This window comes from Accipiter gentilis, chromosome 1 (assembly GCF_929443795.1).
Source record: "Accipiter gentilis chromosome 1, bAccGen1.1, whole genome shotgun sequence".
Classification (NCBI taxonomy): domain Eukaryota; kingdom Metazoa; phylum Chordata; class Aves; order Accipitriformes; family Accipitridae; genus Astur; species Astur gentilis.
This window is the reverse complement of record NC_064880.1, coordinates 15,050,024-15,076,056: the sequence shown is the minus strand read 5'-3', so window position 1 is coordinate 15,076,056 and position 26,033 is coordinate 15,050,024. Positions and strand designations below refer to the sequence as shown.

At 44.6% G+C, this 26,033-nt stretch overlaps 1 protein-coding gene across 2 annotated transcripts in view; it reads left to right on the top strand.

Annotated features, from left to right (window-relative positions):
• The window catches only part of VWC2L (von Willebrand factor C domain containing 2 like), a 55,033-nt gene that overhangs the window by 16,540 nt on the left and 12,460 nt on the right, over positions 1 to 26,033 (top strand). Inside the window, exons 3-4 of one of the 2 annotated variants that reach the window (XM_049800700.1) lie at positions 5,031 to 5,160; positions 11,609 to 13,452. In XM_049800700.1, the coding sequence (XP_049656657.1) occupies positions 5,031 to 5,160; positions 11,609 to 11,634 (156 nt within the window). In that variant the 3' untranslated portion in view covers positions 11,635 to 13,452. Of the gene's footprint in view, positions 1 to 5,030; positions 5,161 to 11,608; positions 13,453 to 26,033 lie in introns of those variants that run through there. The other variant, XM_049800692.1, reaches the window with a different exon arrangement.

Genomic DNA, 26,033 nt, shown 5'->3' with positions numbered 1-26,033 from the left:
GAATCAGCTAAGAGTGATTGACAATCAGATGCGTAGACAGAGAAATCCTTGTTGGAGGCAGGGAAGAGGAGGGCTGCAATATAATGTTTCATATATATATATGCTTCCTCCATTCACTCAAGGAGAATACTTACTACTCAGTAATAAGCTTTTGCAGGGCAATCTCCATGTTATAGAAAAGTCTTTCACATGTTTGGCGAAGCAGAGAGGTGGCTTAGGATGCTGTAGTTGTGGACAAGGCATGAGCTAAGGGTGAAATACAGGTGAGGTTCAGTAAGTATTTGAGACAAGAGAATTTCTATGACTAGATGAGATGGCTCAGATACAGTAAAACTTAGGTATTGCAGAAGCTTCTTGTGAGATCATGCCTAAAACTTGAAGTTTTGTGTATCGTTTATTTGTGTGATTGTACCAGCTGCCTTGGTCTAAAAAAATGTTTTATTCAGATCTCTTCAGCTGTAGGAAGGCATAAAAGAGTAAATTTAGACATGTGAGTTTTGAATTCAATTTTCCGTTTTCTTTTCCCTACCTCTCCTTTAAGTTTGGGAAGAACTAGTATTTTAGGCCATTTTTCTGAAGAATTGTTCGATCATGCAATCTCTTTGTCTGTCCACCCGTTCTTCTGGATGACTTGAGGGCCTGCTGGAGCCCTCAAGTGTAGACCTGTCAGAGGTATGGAATTTCTGTGATTTTGTGAAACCTAGTAGCTGACTAAAGAAGGACTGGTGTGGTACCCAGCCCCATAAGAGAGGGAGCCCCTTATCACTGTAAGGAGTAGCTGGATGATGTTAGCCATCATAATTCCTACATGTGCTGGCATTTGCTTCCAAGAAGAGGGTGAAAATGGTGGGGAGTCAGTGTGTATGGGAACCAGAGTGAAGATCAGGAGATACAGTATCCACATCTTGTTTGACTTCCTCATTTCCCCTTCTCAGCGTGTATCTTGTTTTTCATTCTGTTTCCTTTGCTGCCTTCTTTGTTTGTTTATATCATCTATCAAGTTTATCATTATATGCTCATGCACATAAAATCTTTATTAGCCATGTGTATTCTCTATTCTCTGTTTTAATTCTCCTTCCTTCTCTCTTTGTTAACAAACTCTGCTGATTGCAGATGTTTCCCATTTGACAGCACCTGAGACTAAGGTTTTCCAGCCACACAACCAAATGAGTGCTAGCTCCTTCTTCTGGCTGCCCCGCTGTGTGGGATGGAGCCATCCCCTGGTAGAAGTAGGGGATTAACCTGTTCTCCTAGCCAAATCTGGGATGACAGTCCTCCTTGAGATCAATAGAACAGAAGAGAAATAGAAGGTGGGCTGTGATCTTAGGTGTGGTTATAAACAGGGGGGGTTCAGGGTCCACATCCTTGTGTTTCCTTGGTCTCTTTGAAATGACTGGCTGAAGGAGAGGTGTACCAGGGTCAGTGCTGAGACTGAGAAAGTCCTTTGTGCTCTATGTCCCACTTATTTGCTCTCAAAAGCTCTTGAAGGGTGGTTAGATGTTGGCCACATCTGCTTCCCACCAACTTGGCTTGACTTGGCCCCTACACTGACAACAACATCAAAGAATGTATATTTCCTCACTAGTTCTGAGGGTTAGTGCTCTCAGCCCCATTGTAAGTGAAAATCAGGTAAAAAGAATTTCAGGTGCTTTGCACCAGTTTTCCCAAGTCAAAATGCTGTACTGATACCTTCTACAAAAGGACCCAGTTTGCTCCGCTGGTTTTAATGATAGGTCTGTTTCTTAAAATATACCTTGAACAGTAAGGGACCATGCAATTGTGTGGACTTGTATCCATGTTATGGCTGGGCACCGTGAACATCCTTTCCTTTTGGACAGTGGTGAGAAGAATGTTTCTGCACCAACATCTCTTGAAATCCTTTCTAACAAATCCTTCCCTATAGAGTCTTCTAAGAGATTATTCTGCCTTGGACAAGTGGAGTGAATAAATCATCTTCTGGCCCAAGCCTTTTATGATCCTTTAGTCTTAACACTTTTTCTAGAATATCAGTTTAAGGGACACCAATAAAGCGTTGGCACTGTCCATATGGGAATGGTATAGCCTCTGATTTGTGTCCCCGCTCCTTCATACTTCAGAAACCCTCTGTATTTTTTCAACCTTGTTTTTCAGTAGGGATAAGAGTTTCTTTTCAGGCACTGGTGTTTGCCAGTGTTTGAACTTCAGTGACTACAAAAGTGTAAACAACCCCTCTTCCAGTGGGGATAAATCTTTTAAATCCAGATTCTGGGACTTGCAAAGATTGACAGAGCTGCCTAGTGGATCCTGTGAAATGCTCCTAATCATAAGCAGTACTTGCACTGGGACAGACAGCAAGTGAAGCAGCAGCATGTGGGTGGGAACGTCACTGACCACAAAAGAGTAACTACTGTGATCTGGAGAAAAATAAGAGCAGATGAGGGAGATGGAAGAATAAGGGAACAAAACTTTGGGACATCTTTCACTGGTTCCCTGTTCTTCACTGGTTCCCTGTTCTTCACTGGTTCCCAGTTTGTCATTTTGCTGCCTGGTCTACATAATGCCTATGTAAATAAATAGAGGACTTTTTTGGCCAATGTCCCATAGTTATTTCACAAAAAGGGTAGCTCCAGGGAAATTAATAGCAGGGATGCAAAGCATATAGACAACAGTAAAAAGACGTTCAATCAGAGTCCTTGGGCAAAGTCCTTTCTGAAAGGGCAGGGGTTTGCAAATCAGATCCCAAAGCACATCCCATGGGAGAAAGTACCTAAACATTCATAAAATAAGTGGACAGGAATGCTGGAGTCACTGATGGAGGTGAGCATCTGGGTAACAGCCACAGTAAGGGGCACTGGCAATTGTTCAAAATAGTCAGATAGAAGCAGATCCTAGAGGCAAGACCAAGTACCTTGAACTTAATAAGATGGGGAAGAGGAGGTGGCCAAGAAAAGTCTTGTCACTCATGTCAAAGCAGCCTTTTTATTTGCTGGCTGCTCGTTCCTTGTACCACCGAGGTGTGCTTTCCTTCTTTGTGTGCAGTTCTTACCTCCTGAAAAGCTGCTTTCAGTGTCAAGCAACATCATGGTTTATTACAGTGTCATTTTCAGGCTGCACAAGCAAAAGATGTGTGTGTCGTGTCTCATTTACTCAGTTGCAAAGTTGTTCAGGGGCATCTTCTACTTGTGCTGATCATCTTTAAGCTGTTGATTGGGCTGCAGTCCTGGAAATGCATCACATATTTCTTGGCATTGCAGCCACTGTAGTAGTGAAGATGGGGACAAGTCCTGAAGGATACATCAGTGAAAGCCTCCACAAATCACAAGATCTAGTTCTACGGCTCCATATAATTAGTGATTAAAATGAGTAAAAAAAAAAGCAGCAATTTTCTTATTGATCCCTCAGCAAATAGGTCTGTCTATTTTCTTCTGTATTGTTTCTTCTTAATAAATAGCCTTGAATAAGAAATGTTGGCCAAATGAATTTAGATTTCTGGTGCTTCAGACAGAAATCAAAGCAGGAGTGAATGAGGAAAGATAATTAGAGAGAGGAATTCCACCTCCACAGACTTCTTCCCTTACTCAAGGAGTGCTGATTTTATCTAAATTGCCAAAGCCGTGAGCAAATGAGAGGTGATGGGAATTATAGACTGCAGATGCTGAGACAAAGCAAGGGAAGCTTTAATTAGTGCATTTTAAGGTAGAAATGAATTTCCTGGGAATAAATTATTTGACTCAAGACATATGGAGCTTCTTAGAGGTGAACTGAAAAGCTTTTTACCTGCCAGAACCAGGGCTCACAGGTTGTATGTGTCTTGTAGAAATGAGTGACGCATCACTGGAGTCTGAAACACATGGGGGTGAATCCTCCTTTCCTTTGCATCTCACTTTCTTTTTTAATATGGAGGAATTCCCATTGCTGCAGATTCCCACCAATGCAACAGAAAGCAGATTTTTTTCCAATACCCACATTTACTTGTTGAAGTGTTAGTGATGGATCTACCATTGCTGAGGAACTGGCACTTTAGTATTGAACCTAGAGGTACTGAAAGGAAGTTATTTTTCCTTTTAAATTCTCCTCTTATTCTCCTTTCTTAGCTCTGTTGTCATCCTTTCATCACACTTGCACACACATAAGGACACTGGGAACCTTAAAACACTGACCTTTCTATTTTTCAACAGATTTCCACAGCTTTTCAAAGGGTGAGAGAGTGACAACTCTCTATTTGGAGGTAGATAGAGATTGCTGTTTGAATTGATGGAGCTGAAACAAAACCATTTAGCTGGGTGCTTTAATCCAGAACTCCCTGACTTCAGCAAAATTGTTCAAGCTCTGAATTATTTACATATTCTGTGTGAGGCAGTTGCTCACAAACCTTGTTGAAACAGGCAGGAGTGGGGCCAGGACCAGATCTAATGGTTATGTTGTGGGAGTGCTTACAGACCCCTGATGCAGGTGCTGCACAAACACAGGATAAAACGGTTTTGCCTCTCCAAGAACAACACTATTCTCCTCTGGTCTGAAAAGCAGGAGTGAAAGCACATTGAGAGGCTGGTGGATGGACAGGCAACCCCAGCAGCACCTGTCTGACAGCTTGGGGTTTGCTGGCAGTGGTGCTCTACATGAGATATGAGTATGACCTGGAAAATCACCCTGTCCTTTCTTCCTGGGATGAACCATGACTCGTGATCTTCCAAAAACCCTGCTCTGCTTCCGGCCAAATGTGTAAGATAACAACAGATGGGTAGAGCAGAGGTATGACCTAGTGGCTTCAGGTTGGTCTTTTTGATGAAGGGACCTAAAGTCTCATGAAAGCTAAAAAACCCCACACCCTTTCTGAGGAAACAAGTATCATGCTTGTTGGTTTTTCTAATGTTCTGGTTGCCCATTTCAGATGTTGCTATTTTGTCCTACAGGTTAATTTGTATTACCCATGATGAATGAACGCAGTCAAGAGGTATTGAACGCTGATGTGTTTTTCTTATGGCAAGATAGAAATGTTGCAAACTTGTGAGCTGCGGGATGAAATGGGCTAATTTTAGATTTGTTCCTAGCCCTCGCCATGCGAATGGTGTCGCTGTGAGCCCAGCAATGAAGTTCACTGTGTTGTAGCAGACTGCGCAGTTCCTGAGTGTGTCAACCCAGTCTATGAACCAGAACAGTGTTGTCCTGTCTGCAAAAATGGTAAGAAAGTACTGTTTTGGCTTTAACAAAGAGATATAAAGGAAACATTTTATTAAAATGTTGTTACTGATGCATCGTCAGGAGATTTGCTTCCATTGGCACAGGCCGGCACAGTTACTTCTCCTTGTGCATGGGCTTCAGTTATGAGGTGGCAACTGTGAAAATTAAGGCTGCCAGTCCTGGCCTGTGTCTTCTCATTGAAGCTGATGGAATTGCTGACTTGATTAAGGCTTTATAGGGTTGAGTCCTGGTATCGGTGATAATCGTTTCATGTCTTTGCTTTTTGGTCATAATTAGTTTAACATGAAATCAAGTATGTATGAAAAGAGAGAGTCTTTGTCCCTAAATTAAGAAACCAATGGTTATTACCTAAGACCAGGGAAAAACTCACCGAAATCAATGGCAAAACTTCCATTGGGGCCAGTAAGACACCCACCAAGCCTGTAATGTCGTTAGTTGTATGCTGGAGTCTGTGTAGTGTTGGCCCTCATTGTCCTGCTGAAACGATTCCATGAATTAGAGTCTGATTCAGCAATATTTCAAGAAGGGTTTGGGGATGACTGAAGCTATCTCTCTGGAAAATAAATCTGTTTCCAAGGTCTTCCTGATCTTGTACTGCAGCCCGTATGCACATATGTCTCTGGAAAAGCACCTTTCTCCTAACATAGATATGAAAACAGATTAAAAGGTGATCTAGCTTCACATAAACCTCCTCATGGCTTTCTTAACATATAAGAAATGGCTACTTAGACTCATTGTCTTGTGTTTAGAATTCATGATCCATATATATTTCCTCTTTCATACATCACCACTGCTGGATAAGAGTAATGGATTGCTTTTGGATCTAAATGAAAATGTTTACAAAGAAATAACATTTTCAATACATTTTCTGCTCTTTAAGACAGAGAAAAAGCAAAAAGTTGGAAATGCAAAATATTTTTACTAAAGGAATTGGCAAAATTTAAATCCTGAGGTGTATATTAAACCATGATTTTTACTCCAAAATGTTTTGAAATGTTTTCATTTAGAGTTTTACATTTCTGTTGAAAAGCAGAAAATATTCATAGGAAATTCCATTGTTTTGTTGTTGTTGTTGATGATGAACTTCAGAGAAAACATATGTTAACCACCTCTAGCCACCACCTTTGCATATGGCCCACTGCGCTTGGGTGTGAGGTTTCCCATCACACTCAACAAAATTGATGTCTTGGGTTGATGACTGGGAGGGGATAACGCTGGCCATCGCCTTGACAGGCACTGTAGCTCAGACTCATTTACACCCAAACAAACGCCGCTCGTGTGTGTTTGGTCTCTATGTTCCCATAGCGTATAGGATAGCATGCGGAATCCCCCCATACTTGCCGATTCCTTCCCATCTGGTTCGCGTCACATGAATCCAAACTGTGAGCACCGCTCAGTCTTCCCAGGAGTGCAGACTCAAAGGTGGCTTCACACAGGTCCAGGAGCTGCTGGATTTCCCTACCAGCCCTTCACCACGATGACCATTTCGCCCAATAACCAGACTCCGCCACTTTGGGGGTGGGTGGCTTTCTGTGTTGCAGTCCCCAACATCCCTAGTGACTGGCAGTGGGCAGCATCTTTCTTCCAAAAACAGTCGGAGTGCCCAGACAACCAGGAGGAAAGGGAAGGAAGCAGCTCTGACTGATGGGAGTGAGGACAGGAGGACAGAAGGAAAATCAACCACCCACTGAAGGGGCTCCAGGGCACAGTGTAGAACCCTCAGCTAGAAGCCAGGAAGCTTCCTCCATGGTTTTGCCAAATTTCTCCACTCCTCTCTTCACTCATCTGTTGGAGATACAAAGTTCTCTGAAACCTGTTTTAGGCAGGGAAGTATTTCTCACCATCCTCTTAAGAGCCGCCTGCATGACTTGGGGATCCTGGTCTCTGGGGCCAGGGAGACTGGGGCATGCAGCACAGCTCTGAGCCAGTGGTGGATGAAGGGGAGAGGCGGTGCAGTGGTGTGGCTGTTCCTTGGGATTGAGGAGCATATCCACATGGAGGGTACTGTGGAGGGGAGCTGAACCCCTCCTTCCATCCCAGCCTGGCTGTAGGGATGAGATACGAGACCCCCCAGCTATCAGGGCTTTCTGCTCCTCCTGCTGCAGCTGGAGCTGACTGGCTAATAGTTGGCCAATGCTTGTAGTTTTTGCTTTATCCTTGACAAATGAAATTATATAATTCACACAGTGATAGAAATTAGTAGGCGCCAAGATTGTCACAGGGAATCTGATGAGCAAATTTTGTAACTGCTCTTGGACGTGGCTCCGAGTGTGGAAGGCACCCTTCGTCTCCCTCTTACATTGTGGGAGCTTCATGTGAAAGGGTAACAGACATTGCTGTGTCTCTTCCCCCTCTGAATCCCTCAGACACATCCTGATGAATGAGGATCGCAACACTTTAAGCTGTCTGTTCATCCTGAGACCATGATTTTATCTTTTGGCTCTCCACTGCAGCCAGTCAATTAAAGCTCAGTTTCACAAATGCATGAAGATAACACAAGCTGACAGACCCACTTAAATGACTGAACGCCCCCCCCCCCCCCTTTTTTTTTTAATTTATTTGGTTTTTTCCTTCCATCCAGAAGCTTTTGCTTTCTACCAAAGTGGTGAAGACAGTTACAGTGCCATGTTTCAGTATGATGAAAAGATTATAGCTTAGTCTCAGTCCCTGTGTTCATCATTTTAGACTGGCAAACAGAAGAGCTCAAGGGGTACAGCTGTTGAGGGGGGGGGGGGGGCGGAGTTAATCCCCAGAACAGTAGTGTAAATCCTCATTTCAAAAGCTACTCCTTAAAATTTTGGTAAGGAAAATCCTCATTTGAGGTTTAAACCCAGCCCTGCATCATTTGCTGCACTCTGCTAGCAGCGTGGCTTGCCTGGCTGTTTAGCTGTTGCTGCCATTAACAGGAGAATAATTTCCTCTAGATACATTCAGATGGATTTTCATGCCTTTCTTAATTATGTCTTGCCAAGGGCAAAAGTGCTGTGAAGCAGTGAAGTTAATGCAAAAATCTGTTGATTCTAACATACCTGACCTGAAGATTCATAAAAAGCCAATATCAATTTCCCTCCCTCTACCATCATTTAAGAGCAGTCTGAACAAGTGGTGTTAGAGATTTATTTCTTATTGTCAAAAGAAATAGAATTGTTATCTTGTGTTCCGCTAAATGCTGTATCTTGTGCAAAGCTGGCTCTGCTCTGCAAGGGATACCACATTATATGTGGAGCAGGCAGAGTTCACTGGGAGGCTAAAATTTGGGGGTGAGGGAGGGTGAGGACGTTTTCTCCTTCGTGTCCCATCGTCCAATTTGTCAGAGTGGATTTTAAGGGTGATGGCTCCAGGTGCTTCGCAGCATTTCTGTCGTAGAGATGAAAGGTCGCTGGATTTCATGTTTCCTGGTAGTGACAGACTGCAGAATTATGGCCCTGAGTTGTTATTTCTAGTCATTGTGACTTCTCCAGACAAAAGTGTGTCAGCTATTGTTAACTCTCTCCTCTGCGGGATCTAAAACTTGCCTATCACTGTTAAAATCAAGCTCATGGCTGCTACCATCTGTGCTATCCCTCCTACCTCCCAGGTTCTCCTGCAGTTCAACGAGAACATCCATCCAGTCTGCTTACACCGAAGCCTTTCTGAGCAAAAATCCCCCATGAGGTCCCCATCCTCCTGTGCCTAGGACTGTAGACATGCCTGTCTGGTGTTACTCCTGCCTCCCCTGGCTCTTCTCACCTGACCATCAACTTTTCATTTCCAAACCTCTGCTTGTCCCTCCCCATAAATCCATCTGCTGCTGCGGGTTGAGCCTCGTTACTGGTGGGACGTGTGGTTTTTAAAGCCCTTCCTTATGCATTGCTGCAAGGTCGCTCTTCATGTTTCCTTCAACCCTTTGGATGTGGTCTGGCGAGGATGCAGGTGCCAGGGGGGATATCCACTGCATCGTCACCTACATCTCTTAATCTGGTTTAATCTGTGATCCAGGTTAAATGGGTTCCTCTTCTTTGCCAACTCCCAACAACTCTCACCTACTGCTGTGCACAAAGGGAGAAATTCATTGCATTTTTTGCCTTGCCCAGTGCTGTTTGTTCTAGGCCAAAATCACCCAATCCCAACATGCCCTTTCTGGGGAGGGTGAGCAGATGTGCTCCAGCAGGGAGCCCCCAGGTGGCCTCAGAGGTCCTTCCTCCAGTGCCGTGCTGCATTAGTGAATGCACCGACCTTTGCCCACTGCTCTAAGGGGGCTCAGCTTCACACCACTTGTGCATCCGTCCCCTGTTTGCTGCCCTGTGGAAGAAAAAACAGATGCAATTTCAAATTACCAGCCTTGCAGCTACTTGGGGAAAAGCTGGAGGTGAGTGGAGGCAAGGAAAGGGCAGCGCAGTGTTCCCGGCGACCCATGTTCTCCTGATTTTACAAAGTGCTCCTTCAGAATTGTATCCAAAAATAATCTCAACATTAGCAAAATATTATCATCATGGGGGATTTTATGGCACAGCTGTGTCAGGGAAATTAATTTAAAAATTCCAATAAATGCCACAATAGAATTGTTAACTTCTTCTCCTCTCTAAAGTGTGAAATTCTTTTCAGAGCATTTCAAAGGCGCCTTCACCCATTTACACATACATTAATGCAATTGCTAAAATAGACTTTGCCTTGGAACTTCCATTTTCTTGAGGGATGAACAGAATAAACATTATAAATTTCTGGTTTGGGGTCTGGTTTTGCTTTTAATTTAATTTTTGTTGCCACCAATCCTCAACAAAAGAATTTGTTACCCAACAAGACAGATAAAAGCTAACATGTCCACAATGAAATACTTCCTGGCAAGCGTGCTTACTCACGTTAGCGTGGGCTTCTGGAGACATTCGTGATGAAATACTGGGCAGCAGGAAGACGTTTTGTAGATAATCTGTCACTGAGTCTTTAATTAAAGTTTTAAATTATCACAGTTGATACAGATTCCAAAGTAAAGAGTCTGATCCTGCCCTCCACACACAAGTAAAAGATCCCTTTGACCTTCAACAGCTTTTGTCTCGGTAAAATAGCTTGTATTCAGGCAGAGCTCTTATGGGTATTTCTTGTAATATGCTATAAATATTAATAATTCCATACAAATGTCTTCATCTTTGAGGGCATGAGCACAAAAGTGAGTAAATAATAATTTATTTCCATGCATATAAAGCTGCATTTCTCTCTTAATTTACTAAGAATATAAACTTGCTGCTCATTATTTCTCTGTTTGAGTTCATTTGAAATAAGCATTCTGCAGCCCAGCCTGTTCCTTCTGTAACATGGCATGTTTTGCCTGGAAACCCCCCAATGATTTTCCCAGCTCATCAAAGCCGAGGGCAACCTTTCCTTTATCAAACAAATATGCGTTATATGTGTTCCTAAGTGAATTTTGCACGCCACTGTGTAGAACAGCACCCAGGGGCTGACCCGCAAAGCTGCCTTTTCCTAGCAAGCAGTATGTAGAAATGCCTTTTTTTCTAAGCGGGAGATTTTTTGAAGTCCCTAAGGGCCGAAGGGGTGTCCCTTTGGAAAAGCTCCGCTGTGGACAGCTGGGGGAGTTGGTCCCAGGACATGGGCAGGCAGCCCCCAGGCCAGGCTGTTCCCGTCCTGCCCAGCCATGCGCTGGGTGAGAATTGGTTCAGAAACTTCATTTACATTCATAAATTAGGCAGGGTTAATCCTGATTTTACCACTTGGGTGCGTAGACCTCCCAGGAAGATCTAGATGCCACAGAATGAGGTGTTGGTGATGCAGTTAGTGAACTTCTTTCTGAATCAGAGAGGCAACCAAATCAATGCCCAGGTATTGTCTTAGGGTGTGATGTGATGTGTTTATTTTGCAAAACCCTTTGGGATTTGGGGGACAAAAGGCTCCATATAAATGTAAATTATTTATTGTATTTTAGGTGAAGGTAATGGTTTAACAGTGCAAGTTGTTAACCAATATTGGAAAAAAGAACTTTCCCATGTGGTCTCTATTTGTTCCAAATTATCAGCTATCTTGAAAAGTGCCGAGATTTTAATATCAAATAATCCAGTGCCTGGATATTAAGTTACCTGTGCTTTATTGCATAAATATAGCTTGTTATTTATCTGCAAGATGTGGATCACTGAATCTCCAGGTCATTGTTTTGGAAAGCATCTGCTTCTAACATGATCAGTGACAAAAAAAGCAATGAAGTATGGAAAAAAAATTACTAAAAGTTTGAGGAAAAAAGGAAGGTTTTGGGGAGAGGATGTTTTGTCTGCCATTTGATTATATACAACTGTTGCAGGATAAAGATGACAGAAAATGTGGCAAGAGGATGAGAGAAGACTTCATATTCATTTACTTTATGGAAAACAGTGGTTTGGAGCCATGGGGAGATTCCTTTAGAAAAAAAACAACTAAATAAAATTCCTCTTCTAATTTATTTCAGGAATTCCTGAAATGGCCAGATTTTAAGATTGCAGTTAAAACCCCTTCAGTCAAAGTCTATGCAATGTGCTGATTGATTGTGCAGATGCAAGTTGAATGTGACCAGCCAAGAAGAAGTATTCCCCCACACCGGACTTTGCTGGACTCCACGATCCTTTTCATTGGTCCCGGAGACCGAAGCCAGTGGCGTAGCGTAGCCACATCACCCTTCTTCGTTCTTGGTGGATGAAGTATTCATGGCAGCCAGCCAGCTTTTTGGGTACTCAGTTGGCCCCACCACCACCACCCCATCCAGATGTCAGGCTGAGGGGTCATGGGAAGGACCTGCTCCTCTTCGGGCAGTACGTGCCCAGTGCGTGGGGGCTGGCGGTTGTTTCACAGCTGACGCCTTAGTACTCCTGTGCTGATGCAGCGATGCCACCCCAAATCATGAATCGGCTTCCATTTTTGCAGAGCCTGTAGAAGCCACCTTAACATTGTGATGACAGAGCCCAGTGCACCGAGGCTTCATGGCCAGCTATGAAAATCGATGGTTTTGGAAGGTTGAGACTACAAAGGATGCAGTTTTGATTGTTTGTCAGCTAATGTTCTTTGTGTTTACCAACAGGAATGTAAACTGTGGTGCCCTATTAGCTCGATTAAAGGAGTGATTTGGTTACCAACAGAGGAAAAAAAGGATTGACTTAAAAGCTGGTAGAAGATCAAGACTGAAAACAAGGCAGTATATTTGGGCCAGGCAGTCACCGACCTGACAAAATACTTCAGTACTTGCTTTACTGTTCCTTGAAAAAAGAAGTCATTTCACTGAAATTTATTTTCAGTGGAGCTCATTCACCTCCATCACTTCGGGCCAAGTGGTTAAAGGCATGTAGATGCTGAACTTGCTGATGAGAGTTAGGTACGTAAGCATCTGTCAAGAGCTAACCCCTCCATTGCTTTTGGAAATCTCACACAGTTGGATTACCCAGCTGCTTAAAAGCCCTGCTGACTCCAGACTATGACCTGCTCATTGTGGACACAGCTGTTGGAAGGGTCATCTAATAACAGTGAAAAGCTTTGGAAAGGTATATAGAGGTTAAACCTTCCGAAATTAGCCATCCTGGTGCTGGATAGCATCAAGGAGGGCTGAGCTGAATCTGCCACCTCCTGAAGTTTAGAAGGAGAGACTAAAAGAGGCAAGGGAGAGGAAAAGCCTTTAGAGAACAAAAAAGACACAAACTGAACAGCGCTTAATGTGATTAACTCTATCACACAGCTCAGTGCTCACACAAAGTGGTAGCTGCTGGACTGTGTAGCATCAGAGTGACAGGGACGCTGCCAGGAAAAGCTCAATTCAAAGAGTGCTGCGGTAGGGAGCCAGCGGGACAGCAGCTCCTTTTGACCCGACTGCATGCTCACAGGTCAGCTAATGCTTCCTGAGCATTTGCGGTCTCTTCCTCTGCCCAGGAAGCAAGAAAAGGATAATTCACATATTAAACAAGGCAGGAGAAGACTCTGCCAGACAGCCGAAAGCCAAGCAGGAGCTGAAAGCCATTATCGTGAATTTGTACCCCAGGTCCTAACCATGTTTCCATGCTTCCACCCCAGCAGAGTTCAAAATTAATGTCTACAGGCACCCTAAAGAGAAGAGTCGGGGAGGATTATGAGAAACCATTTGTTGGATGGGACTTGCTCCAAAGCTCTCATTAAGCGGACACAGCTCGCAGAGATGTAGGAAACATGTTACATGGTCTGCATTGCTCTTTAAACCCAGAAATATTTATGAAGAAGCATCTGCTCATCGGTGATTGTTTCCCCTTGGGAGAATGTTGCTGAAATTTGTGTGCACAAGCCTATGGCAGTGGTAGTTCAAGATCCACTATCATCATGATAGTATATTGTAGAGGAGGGAGTGGGATTGGGTTTTTTGGGGGGAAAAAGTTCCTAGATTCAGGTTGGGAAACCAGGTTTCTTTTGCAGAACACAAGCAGCCCGGGCAGTACTGAAATTAAAGCAGGTGTGGTGTTGCTATTCCCCACCTGATCAGATTCTTGGTGTAACTTAGAAGACCAAAAGTGACGTTATTATCCAATTACATTGCTGTAAACCATTTTGCAGCGAGAAGCCTAAAGCCAAATCCTGAGTCGGTGTCACTTGGTGTAATGCCGTCAGCGTTGTTTTATTCTGATCTACTCCAGCTGAGGATCTGACCTGCAAGAGCTAATAGTCTCTGTGTGACTCATAGGCAAATTGCAGGAGACTGGGGTGTTTTGCATGGTCAGGCTTTCTAAAAGGATTAGATATGGGTTTGCTTTTGCTGCTCTAGAAGGTTGGGATTATTGAGCATATCTGTACGAGAAGAGTGGCAGACACTGTCTTCATGTATTTCTAATTTAATGAATGTTTAATGCTTCTTTTATTGGAGCCTACATATATGTAGAGTAGAGGACTTTAACAAGGGGTTGACTTATGTCAAATAATTGATGTTTGAGCTGCTCTTTTTACATGAAATGCAGACTTTACAGAGCAAAGAAACTGTAATGAAAATATGAATTAAAGATTAGAGCTAAGCAAGTCTGAGAAAACACAGAATTAAAAAAGGCACTTAGAAGTTTTCTCCTCCTGCTTCCTTTCCTTCCCTCCACCTTTTCTACATCTCCATCCTCTCTGCTCCTTTGGTAGAGTCCTGCATTTTAGCCACAGCCTTCTGTCTCTTCTACATCTATGCGCCTCTGTGAAAGAAATCAGTTCAGTAATCTCATTCTGGGTACTACTGTATGTTTGCACATCAGCCTAACCTGTGATGCTTGCCAACTCACCAGTGATTTCAACTGGAGAGACTAAAAAAGTATTTTTAAGGTGCATTTTTCTTCATCTCTATCCCTGATTTGCTAATGGAGTGCATCTCCTGGGCAGAATGAAAATAAGTGCAAGTTTGGTAGAACCGTTTGCCAGAGAGACCCACAGCATGTGCATGTGAGGGTGAAAGAACGTTATTTATATGTGGCAGCGATATTGCTGTGTGACAGTGGTCGAGCTGTGCTGCCTGGAGGAGGTTCCTGTAGGACAGGCTTGAGGCTGGTACAGTGCCAAGAATGCCGTAAGATATTGCCGGTCCCTGTTGCCCGGAGATGCTCTTCTGCCCTTGAACATCAGCATCCATTTCCTTCCACCCCCTTGGCCCACCCCTCTCCCTCTTGGTTAGCTGTCTTCATGCTCTGGCTTTCCAAGGGTGCTTTCAGCTATCAGTGCAGGTCTATGAGCTCAGCACCAGGGCATCAATCCTGCTGCCTGAGGCTTTTCTCACCTCAATTCCTGCAGCATGTGCTGCAAAGAGCTTGGCTGGTTGGGGATAATTTCTTGCTTTCTGTGTTTGTGTTTAGAAAAACCTTCTGCGATGTTGATCTGAATTCATACCCAAGACTGAAGAGCTTAGGCTTGGTCGTCAGCAAATAAAAGCCCAGTGGAAAAGAGGCGAGGATGTGGTTTTCTTTGCTTTGACTGGTTGGGTTGGTGTGGTTCAGTTCCTCACACCTCTGGCCATATTGGTACGGCTGAATAAAGGAGGGCTGGGCAGACCACAATGGAACCCTGATTGTCAGCACTTGGTAATGGGTGGCACATGCAAGTCGCAGCAGTCAGCCAGTGCTGTTTTAGCAGGCTTTATATGCTCCACCATCCAGCCGTGTCTTCACCCCAACCCCAACGCATGTATGGCACCCTTGGTGCTAAGGGACCATCACCCGGCTGGGCTGCAGGGCTGTCCTCCTGCTAGCTCAAGTAGTCCAAAGAAATGCACACACAATAATTACGTCTTAGGGTGAAGAGGGCACCTCCTGGGGTCTGGAGGATGTCCAAGGAGAAGTGCCGGGTAGTGAGGATGTGGCCAGTCTTTGCCACATGTCATTAGAGCCAGAGGAGAGTCTCATGCCCTGTTTTGTTTAGCAGTATAGCTAAGTATAAACTCTGAGTCTCTCCACAAGAAAAGCTACCGCTGCACTCTTACCCCTTATCATTTTTGTCTCCAGAAGCACTAAGCCACCAGGAGACTTCATGTGTAGAGACTTGAGGTGTAGAGCTTACACCTGAAATAGGGACTGGGGAGGAGAGGAGGCAGGCAGGAGGGCAGTGATGCACCCCAGGTGATACAATAGGTCATTAGCAAAGACAGTGACAGCCCCACGGTTCCTCCTAACTTCTGTCTGTGTCCTGAGGACATACTGCTTTTCTGCTGGACTGAAGGAACCCATCCTTTGGGGTGTAGGTATTAGGTGGGTCTCATTGCTGAAGATGGTCACTCTTAGCAGCCCTATGTAGGTGTGCCTGTATTCCTTATGATTTCTTTTTGTACACAAGTTCTTGAAACTTAAAGCCATAAATATCAGAATTTGCTTATGGTAGAAACTCAGAAAATCAAGGTAAAACTCCTTCAAAACAGTATGGAAAAAACCACAGACTGGCAGTCGTACCTAACAGAGTTTGAAATCTGCCCTGTCTGTGATGCAGTCAGGATGTGTGTGGTCTAATTGTATGTATGATTCAACCTTATTACTGTACAAAAGATGTCAACTGCAGGTTAGATGTCATCTCCTAGGAAGGTGGAAGGGCAGTTAAAACTCCCCTTAGGTATCCCCGAGCTCTTACAGCCTCATCACACGTATTCTGCACCATGTGAGCAATGTATTTCTTGCGCTTGGAGGCTCCCCAGGTTTATTCTTTTCAGGTAAGTTCTAGGACATGCGTATTCCACTTGTATCTGTTTCTGAAATCATAATTGCCACAAGGAATTCAGTAAGTAGTTTTAAGAAAAAAAAAGCTTAGATATGGAACAGTCCCACAACTGATGGAAACTGGTATAACTCATTTTATGTCAACTAAGCCCCATTTTTGTCCCAGTTAAAAATGTATTGTGCCAGCTAGTGCTGGTAGGGGAGCTCATGTTTTTTAGAATAAGTGGAGCAGGAGCTGATGTGCCAAAAAGAAAAGTACTGAAGCCCTGTACAGGGATCTATTGAGAGAAATGGGGCTGTGTGAAGATAGCACATGAAGTTCTCTACAACCTTTCAAAGCTTGGACTTTTTTCACTGCAGCCGGTTGAGAGTATTTGAAGAAAATGGGAATATGTTGGTCAGAAAATGCTGACTCACTGAAATGTCCCTGGGAAAAAGGCCAATTATAGCAAACTCACTGTTTGTAAATATAAAACCTTGAAATGATCAGATGCCCCATTTTAGTGCTTCCAAAATGAACTGACACAAATCTGGGAGGGTGGAGGGCGTGACATGGTTTTGGATGTAGATCTTTATTTTATAATTTGGAACATTTCAAATAGGGAAGACAGAAATGAAGGGGCTTTTTGCCCGATTAATTGTTTCAGACAACCTGCTCTGATTTTTATTAAAACTGGAAAGTGTTTGCGCCTTTGACTTTTCCTCCCCATTTGAGTGGGAGAGGAATAGCAGAAATAGCTCCGACTGTGATGGGAAATGTCCTTCCTGCTCAGCTCTCAGCCTCGCCTGGGTAAGTAGTCAGGTCCACGATGGGGTTAGATGCCTTTGGGGGTCCCACCATCCACACTTGGCTGGAGAGGGCTGCTGGCACCCAGCGCTTCTCGGGAAACCCTCTGCACCTTGCAGGATCAGTCCCGCTTTGCTGTTTGCAAAATAGCACCTCGAATTGCACATAATCATCTGATTGAAATGCACGGGAAATGTCAGGAGGTGCGGGTGGAAGAGTCCCCGTTCGATATTGCTTCAGTACTCCCGAGTCTCATTAGCTCAGGTCAGTGCATTTGCCTGGTTTCTGGCTTGTGAACCAAAATACCAGCGTGCTTTCGTGCTGTCCCCTCTCAGCTCTCACCGCATACAGAATGGACTACAGAAACCGGGGAGTAAATAATCCCCCCGTCAGCTCCTCGGGCTGTGTCTGAGCAGAGGCTGGGGAATGCACTGCAGCCGACATGCAGTGTTTCGGTGCTGAGCCAGCTCAGTTTGCAAGTCAAAGGCTCTGATTTCATGAGGGCCGAGGCAACGTTGGGTGTTCCATCCAGAAAAAGCCTTGTTCTCTGATCTCTGACTCATCGCAGCCACCGCTGACGTCCAAGGGACTCCTTCTGCATGAGGATTATTCATCTGAACCAGGTCCACAGCAGCATCCGATGTGTCATCCCTTATCGCCCAGCAAGCAGAGGCCTGCAGTCGCGTGGGCAGTGTGGGCGCCGGCCCCTTCCCAACAGCACGGCAGTCGCAGACCTGCCCGCTGGGTTACAGATCAGGGCAGTGGCTGCCAGCTATTGATGAATGAATTTAGCTTGCTTTTGTTTGACACGCTTCAGTTGATGTGTGTGAGGCTCTGGTACCCTTGCTGTGCTACAAGGAAAGCGGTGAGACAGAATTTTTGGTTACTTTTCAAGCTGTGTCAAACAAAAAACAAACGTATTATTACAGGAAATGTCAGACAATAATTAGTAGGGACTTGGAAAACTGCAATTAAAAATGGAAACATGTCCACAGTAGTAACAATCAGATATATTTGCTATGGTTTGCACAGAAATCACGTTTTTTTCTTGGCTACATTTGTGCCCCACCCCCTAGAGAGCAAATACACTGTGATCCAGTTCCTGAGACTGGTGTAAATTGGCCTGGCTGCCTTGCTCCAAGAGAAACACCCGTGCTTTTTCAGTAGCTGAGGATTTGCCCCCCCCCATCTCTCATTTGTCCCAACAGCTCGACAACAAAGTTGCTAGAAGCAAAAATAGCCAGGGCCAATTCCTGCGCCCGTATAAGCCGGCCTCACGCCTCCAAATTGGGGGGTGCTGCTGCCATTGCCCCAGCGCTGCCCCTTGGGATGAACAGTGAGTCCGAATGGCGAAGTTACAGCTGGCTGTCCTCCCAGGGTCCATTTGTCTGTGAATGGAGCTTGCTCATCTGGGCTAGGATGGTCTGTACAGCACGCCCTCCCCGCTACATTGCTGCTCTGCATTCTTTGGTTTGCTCCCATTTTTTGCCAAAAAGATCTTGCCAAAATCTGAGTTAGGGACTGAGAAACACAGAGGGGCTGTGCTTGGTTCAGCTTTCCCGCTGCTTGGTGTGAACTTCCCAGAGCTCCTTCTTGAACAGATTCACCCATACTTGAGGGACTTCCCTGCCCAAATGGCCCTTTGGGTTTCCCAAGTGGGTCAACCTGTGAAATAAAGGTGATTACTTTTCTTGACAGATTTAGCCTAAGTTGTATCTATGGATCTAAAGGCTCAAGGAGTGGTGATGGAAGGGGAATGGCCTTGAAGGAAGGAATTGTAAGGCCCCAGCAACAAAACCAGGACTTCCCTTACTCCTCTGTGGCATGCAGTAGTGGTTTTTTGCGGTTTGCATTGCCCCTTCTCCCCTGCTTGTTTTCTCCATCTCAGGGAAGCGCTGCCTGCGCTTTCCCTTCTTGGGTTCACATGTGAGCAAGCAAGAAGGTCCTCTCCTAATCGCAGGTTAAACAAAGCGCCTTGGCCATCCCATAGCCAGAGACGAGATTAGAGGAGACCACCAGCTAATTGGGAGCAGCGGCAGTGATGCCGTTTGGCAGGTTCACGTGGGATGCTGACAGGCACCAGCAGATTGGCCGGGACAGTCTGTGCCCACCAAACAGGCTGGGCTCTCCCTGCCTTGTGGATGCACTGGGGTTTCAAAGCAGTGTGTGAAAGCTTTTCCTTCTTGGAATAGGATTTGTCGGATGTGAAGGTGATGCTCAAGGTGCGTCAAGGAAATCAGTGCATTTTGTCTTCCTGACTGAGGATTGGGCTTTCTAGGCATAGCCTGCTCTGGTACACAAAATGTTAACATAGGAAAATCTGCAGTAAACCAAGTATTGGATGTGCTGCTTGAATATAGACTCCTAGGTGGGGCCAACCCAATGGTTGTCCATCGCTGTATGTATTAATAGGCAGGTCACTGCCATGGGGGTCACCAAAGGGGCTACATAGCATTGGCTTTTTGTTTTCTACTAATCTGTTTGGGCGGGGGGGAGGGGGGGGGTGGGGGGGGTGGGGATTAAATAAAATCCCCCACATAAGCTCATTATGATGTCCAAAACTTTCCCAACTGGTAAGATCAAAGCAGCAGTGAGTCTGGCGGTGCTTGCAGGCATGGCACCTTTTAATGTCCCTTTAGTAATGGCACCTTTTATAAGGCGTTATTGCTGTCTTTGTGAGGTCTGGTACACCCCTGTCTTTCAGTGTGACCCCCACTGCTATCACACTGGGAGGAAGTAACCTCCTGGCGAGGGGCTGGCAGTGAGTCTCTGACCTCTTGCCTGTAGGAAGGAGCCTTTCTGGCAGCGTCAGATAGGTAATCCTGACAAATTATGTAGGCACCATGTCGCTGGGTGGCATCGATAACACGTCTGATATGCTGTAGTGTCTAGTTGTGCATTTCACCTCATGGTGGCTGAGTTTTTACATTTCTCAGCTGAAATCAGCTGCTGCATCAAGGATTTTGGCTGTGCACCCCAGGAGAGGATCTCTGGGGCAGAGCAACACCCCACACTTGGACATCAGCAGCCACAAAGTCACGGTTGCTACTTCGACGTAGTGCAAACAGGCAGCCCACATGTTAGAAGTGACATTTTCCTTCTTTTTGTGTCTCCAGATCAATCAGTGCCAGTATGAAGCTCATTTATTTGTCCCCCCTCATGTCATCCTGCCCCTAAGCTTTCACAGGACCTGTCCTGGTTTTTCTCCCAAAATTTTCCTGCTGAGAAGCATCTTCCATAAAGACAGCAGAGTTTATTCACGGAGTTTGGCAATCACTTCACAGCCCAGGGAAGATGGATGCAAAATAAGAGTCAGGGGCGATAAATAGATGCTGTTTGCTCTCAAAAGAATCCGCTGGAGGTTTACCCAGCCCTGGCCTGTGCTCTCTATAAGTAGTCTCACTGGCTGACGGTTCACTTGCGATACAGTGCTTAATGGACCCGTTCTGCAGCATATGTGCTCGGTGCATCCATAACCCACCGTTCATTAGGGAGCTGGGCTGGGCTACCAGCGGCAAAAGTCAGCTCCCAGCCAGCCAAGTAGGACTAGCCGCTAGCCACGAAAAGCCTCCGGCCTCATTTTATCTCTCGGCACTGTAATTGGTGGCTTTTAATTAAGGCAGAAGGCAATGGGTTGCGGAGGGCGCAGGAGGGGCAGAGATGCTGGGAGGAATTGTCTGTGGTATAAATAAGAGGCTGGGGAGAGGAGGAAGGGAAGGCGTACACAGCAAGGGTGCCTGGCATGACAGCACAAATTGGCTTTATTTAGACATCAGTGCCCCTCCTTTCCCTCTGCTTTTTTCCAGTGAGTACAAAAAAGAGCCAAAAATAAACCTCCTTGGGCCCTACTACAGGATCTCAGCTGCGGTAGGGAAGGGATCTGCCTTGAAAGTGCTGGGGCGATGCAGTCTTCAAAACAAACATTTCCATGGCTTGCTTCTGAGATGAAAACCCTTTTTGAGACAGCGATGCTGCTTATTATAGCCCTGTGGATGCTGACTTTCTCACTGTGATCGCTGCGGAGGAATGAAGAGGAGCAAATTTTTTAAAAAGCAAAGGGGAAGGAATGCAAAGCCAAACTAATAGAGTAACTTCTGGTGTTGGCAAGTTTTCATCTTCCAAGGTCAGCCCTGATTTCATTTGGAGACTGCTTTGCTCTTTTTAGCAGTTTTGGCTATTGCAGCCATACATACAAAGGACCATCTGGAAATCTGTTCCCAACTTTAGCAAGCGTTAACATCGAGTTGCCCTGAGCCCGTGTTTGCTCGCTGGCTGCAGCGTCTCCATGTTGAGCTCGCTTGGGCTTCCGCTCATATCCCTGACAGGGCAGGGACTGGGTACAACCCCGTGCAGAGAACTCAAGCAGGCAGGGTGTGCGCAAAGCCATCGAGCTTCCCCAGGAATTTCTGCCCTCCTTCAGTTGTGGGGTTTGGGGCTGGTCTGGATTTTGGGGTGCTTTTTTTTCCATCTTTTTTTAGTGCATGTAGTTGTTGAGCTCAGCCTTTGTTACATGCATTCAAGAGTATAGGAGTGTGTTTCATTTCCCGGATTAGAAAATGCTCAGAGGTATAATCAGGTCCCTCCACCGTATTTAATTATCCATAATTAAAGGCATCTACACAAAGCACCAGATTTTCAAAGACTATTCTTGTGTTACATTGCTAATGAATTAAGTAATTAATTGGCACTGAAAAAGTACAATAGGAAACATCAATCTTTTAAAAAGTAAAGCATTTTTTTAGGTGTTTTATAAAGTTGTTAACTCGTATCAGGTCAGTAGCTGTTCTAATGTTGAAATCCCCTTTCTGGCTTTAAAATATTTCTAAAGGACAGAATGAATACAGGAAAAACAAGGCAGAGAGTACATGCTAAAGGGTGTGGAAACCCTCAGAAATAGGGAATTTCATTTGGAAGTCATTGTCCGTGCCTTTGCTGCTCTGTCCCGCAGTTCCTTCCCCCTGCCAGTAAGGTCTGAACCAATTTCCATCGCATTTGAGAATGCAGCTTGCAGCGTTGAACCTGTCATGTTCCTGCAAGTTTTGTTAAAAATAGCTGTCTGCTGGGTTTAGTTTTAATAACCCGCATCCCCTCAAGCAGGGCACTGCTTCTGTGCCTCAGTTTGCCCTGTGCACTTTTCTGCCCCACAGGGATGCTGTGATGATAACAGGCTCTTGGTTGCGAGCCATTCGGATACTGTGGTGCTACTGAGACCAGAGAGTAAGTAATAGTTTTACCCAGTAATTAAGTAATAAAAGCAGACCGGCGGAATGAAGGGTAAAGAAGCACTCTGAAAATTTGGGGGGGAGGGATGCAGAACCACATATGTCCACCATAAATTTTCCCTGGCCTTTAGTCATTCCTAGCTGCTACCTTACACTGCAAAATAACTATGCCATCGTGGCACATCAGCATAATATCACATGGCCTCTGCTGGAGTATAAAAGCCCACATAGATTGTGGTAATGCATTTTGTAGCGGCACCCAGAATTATTAGCAAAGGAAAGGATGATCCTTTTCCATTTGATGATTTCATTAAATGCAACAATTCACATGCAAAACCAGCACCACTCATTTTATTTTTATTAGCAACCTGAGTCTTTGCACGGCACCATCAGAAAGCATTGTGGAAATGCCATGGATACCATTAAATTCAGGTAGCATAATGGGCCCTCGGAAGACCGAAATATGGGGGACAAAACATGGATTGAGGCTTCTTCTGCAGCTGTTGGAGAAATTAGGGCAGGTTCCAGCAGAAGGGTTTAGGAGCCTGTTCATTCCAGAAGCACCAACTTCTGCGTATCTCATCTGTCCATCAGACCAAAGTGTGCCCATCCTTGCAGTGGTTTGTTCTCCCCATGTGTGCCCTCAAGGTCCATCCATGCTGCCCCTTCCTCCTCCTCCTGTTCCCTCAGGAGCTGCAAATTTCGGCACAGCAGCACTATGTCTTGTCTCTCTAACACCAAGGTTATCAGTTGCTTGGGGTGGGGTTGGAGGGGTTTTTTTTTCTCAAGTTTCCTTTTCCATGTCCCAGGCAGGTAATTAAATTCCCCACACAAATTAAGAAATTATATTTCTGCCATTGTGGTTATTCTCTTTCTCCAGATAATCAATCATTTGTACAGATTTGCATAGAAGTGGGAGCTCTGCCACTGCAGCCCAACCTGAGTTTATACGGGTGAAAAAAAAGCAAATCCAAAGGTCGATGCCACTTGGCTCTGTTAAACACTCTCCAGAAGAGTCCATCCTTTTGACTAGAAAGGGAAGCTTTGGTGACTGACTTAGACTTTTAGCTTTTATACACGTACGTGTTCATTAAATTCACTTTTCACTTGGGTCTTGCCTGCCTGCAGCTAGTCATGTCTGTGTCTGTCCTTGTGGAGGCCAGGAGGATGGGAAAGGTGGTGAAGACGGCAGGAGATGGGCTTGCTGTGTCACACAAAGTGTGAAAATGGGGTTCTGTTCAAAATCGGCAGCAGAAAACCCAACAACTCAAACACGAGCCGAGAGTATAAAGCAATGATTTCAGCAGCTTTCTCTTCTAACATGAAAAGTTTTTGCTTTGCTTTGAAGTTCCATTTCTAACACAATCCCACGTTCAAAACCTTCATCAGAAAAATCTGTTGCTAGGTAGAAAAAAAAAGGGGGACCATGCTGATGCTCTCAAAGTGTCACATTTTATCTCACAACGGTGGAAAGGCATAAAGGCATTTTTCTACCAACACGTTCCCACAGTCATCTGGATTGCGATGAAGCTCTGTTTTTCAGACAGGAGCTGAAGGTTCATCCTGAGCATGTGTTTTCTTCCCTTTCTTCCCCCTGGTAAGGGGTTTGGGCAGAGGTTTACCCATACCAACAGGCAACCATTGCTGCGACTAATGTGTACGGTGGTGTGACTGTCATCATGCATTAATCACTGTAGTTTCATTATCCAGCAGTGGGTTGGGTTTTCAGTAGACTGCACATCTAAATGCACACCTCAGATAAATGCATAGTAATCCTGGTTCTTCCCCCTCAACCCCCCCATTTTGCATTTTATTCCTCCTGTTTTATACAAAATTAGCACTGCCACAGTTTCCACTTCATTTATGACTGATATGAAAAAACCCACCCCATAAAACATCAGGCACAGCTGTAGTGACCAAGTTAGATTCAATTCTGGCTTTATATTGAGTTGACATGCAGCCAGCTCTCTTCCATACATCATCTGTGATTGCAGTTAAGGATGAAATACTGTTTTAATTCTTACACCAAATGTGGGGTTTTTTTCTGAAGAAAAAAGACATAAAAATGTTAAAATGGGCCATAAAAATCATTAAATTTTCACACCGAGCACAACCAAGAGGTGAATAAGTTGGCTAAAAGCTCAGAAGACCCAGAGAAAAAGTCCCTGTTGTTATTCTTTTGTTGTTAACCTTCGCCTTTGAATGGAGATACCCAGGCAGAGAGTGAAGACCCGGTACTTTGGCAATTGAGGGCTATTTTGCCACTAGCTTCCCTAGGCAAGGGCTTCCCGTCACGTCTGCGTGGGCAAAGAGCTACTGCTCCCTGCTGGTGTCCAAGGACGGTGCCTTGCACCATTGCAGTGGGCAGGATGAACATCCAGCCAAGTGCCTGGCCACATTTGCCACCCTGCATCCCAATTCCTTTCTTGGGTGATGTGGGAAATACTGGCTATAAGGGCACGATCACCGGGACCAAGCCTGTCCCACGGCGTGCATTGTCCCATGGCTGCTCTTGGGACGCAAGCTGGCAAGGTGAAGGCAGCAGAAACACAACGGCACATTATATATATATATACCCTCTGGATATATATTTCTTCACTTACAGGTTTATTCTCTTGGAATATCCAACTTTTCCTGCCTTTGGCTGCTGATTTTACCAGTAATATTGTCAGCTGATGTGATATTTTAATGGTAGTTTTATTAATTGTTTTCTTTTAAATTAACCTGTTCGATACCAGCTCCAAAAAAAGCCACCTCACCTTATTTGCCATGTTTGAACCATTAAAAGAATTAATGTACCTTCTGTGCTGTTGCAGTTCATTTGGGGAAATATCTATTTAGACAACTTTTTTAAAGCCTATTACTTACCTGAAAGGTTGTAATGACCTAGGAGTAGGTTTCATTGCCTGCAATTAAAATCTACCTATATTTTTGAAAAAAATCTATGGTATTCTCCCAAAGCTTTATGCTGTCTGCAAAGAGATTTTTTAAGAGCTAATCCTTTTCGTTTGGTCAGATAAATGTTGAAACATGCATTTCTCACTTAATAGATGGTTATTGCTGTCTTTGAGGTGTTACTATTTTCCTTTTTCAACCTTGAATGTACACAGTAAAAATCTGATGATTAAAAAAAGCTGTTTTATATGCACAGTATCTGCCTGTGCAATGCTGAGCACCTTGTCTGTGTGGGTTTTTACCATAAACTAAACTTCTCAGTGCTGATTAAGGTATTTGCACATGTAGATCCTTTTAAAATGAAGAGGAATTTGGTGTGCAAGTCCCATAGGTGACTTCTTTGAAAATGCCAACCTGCATTTTATATTTAAGGGAGGGGGAAACCCTATATTTAAGGCTAGGTCTGTAGCCCTGCGATTTGCTCTTCTGCTGTCTGAGAGCTGATCCTGACATACGCCGTGCATTGGCTCCTCCGTGACTTTGGTGGCAGTGATTCAACTTCAATGCTGCTCTCAATTTGGGTGTATTATTCAATCAGCAGAGTGGGTAAATTATTATGAATTTGATATTAGCTATTATTTCCACTGCAGCAATGCCTCATCCTGCTGGTCAACAGTCCATAGCTCACTACTAGATTAGAAACCCAATAAAATGGGGAAACTGGGGTGGAGGTTTTGCAGGGAATTTGAAGTACACTCAGATGTGCTCCCAGCTTTGATTTTGGTGCACGTGGGATCAGAAATAGAGAAGCTG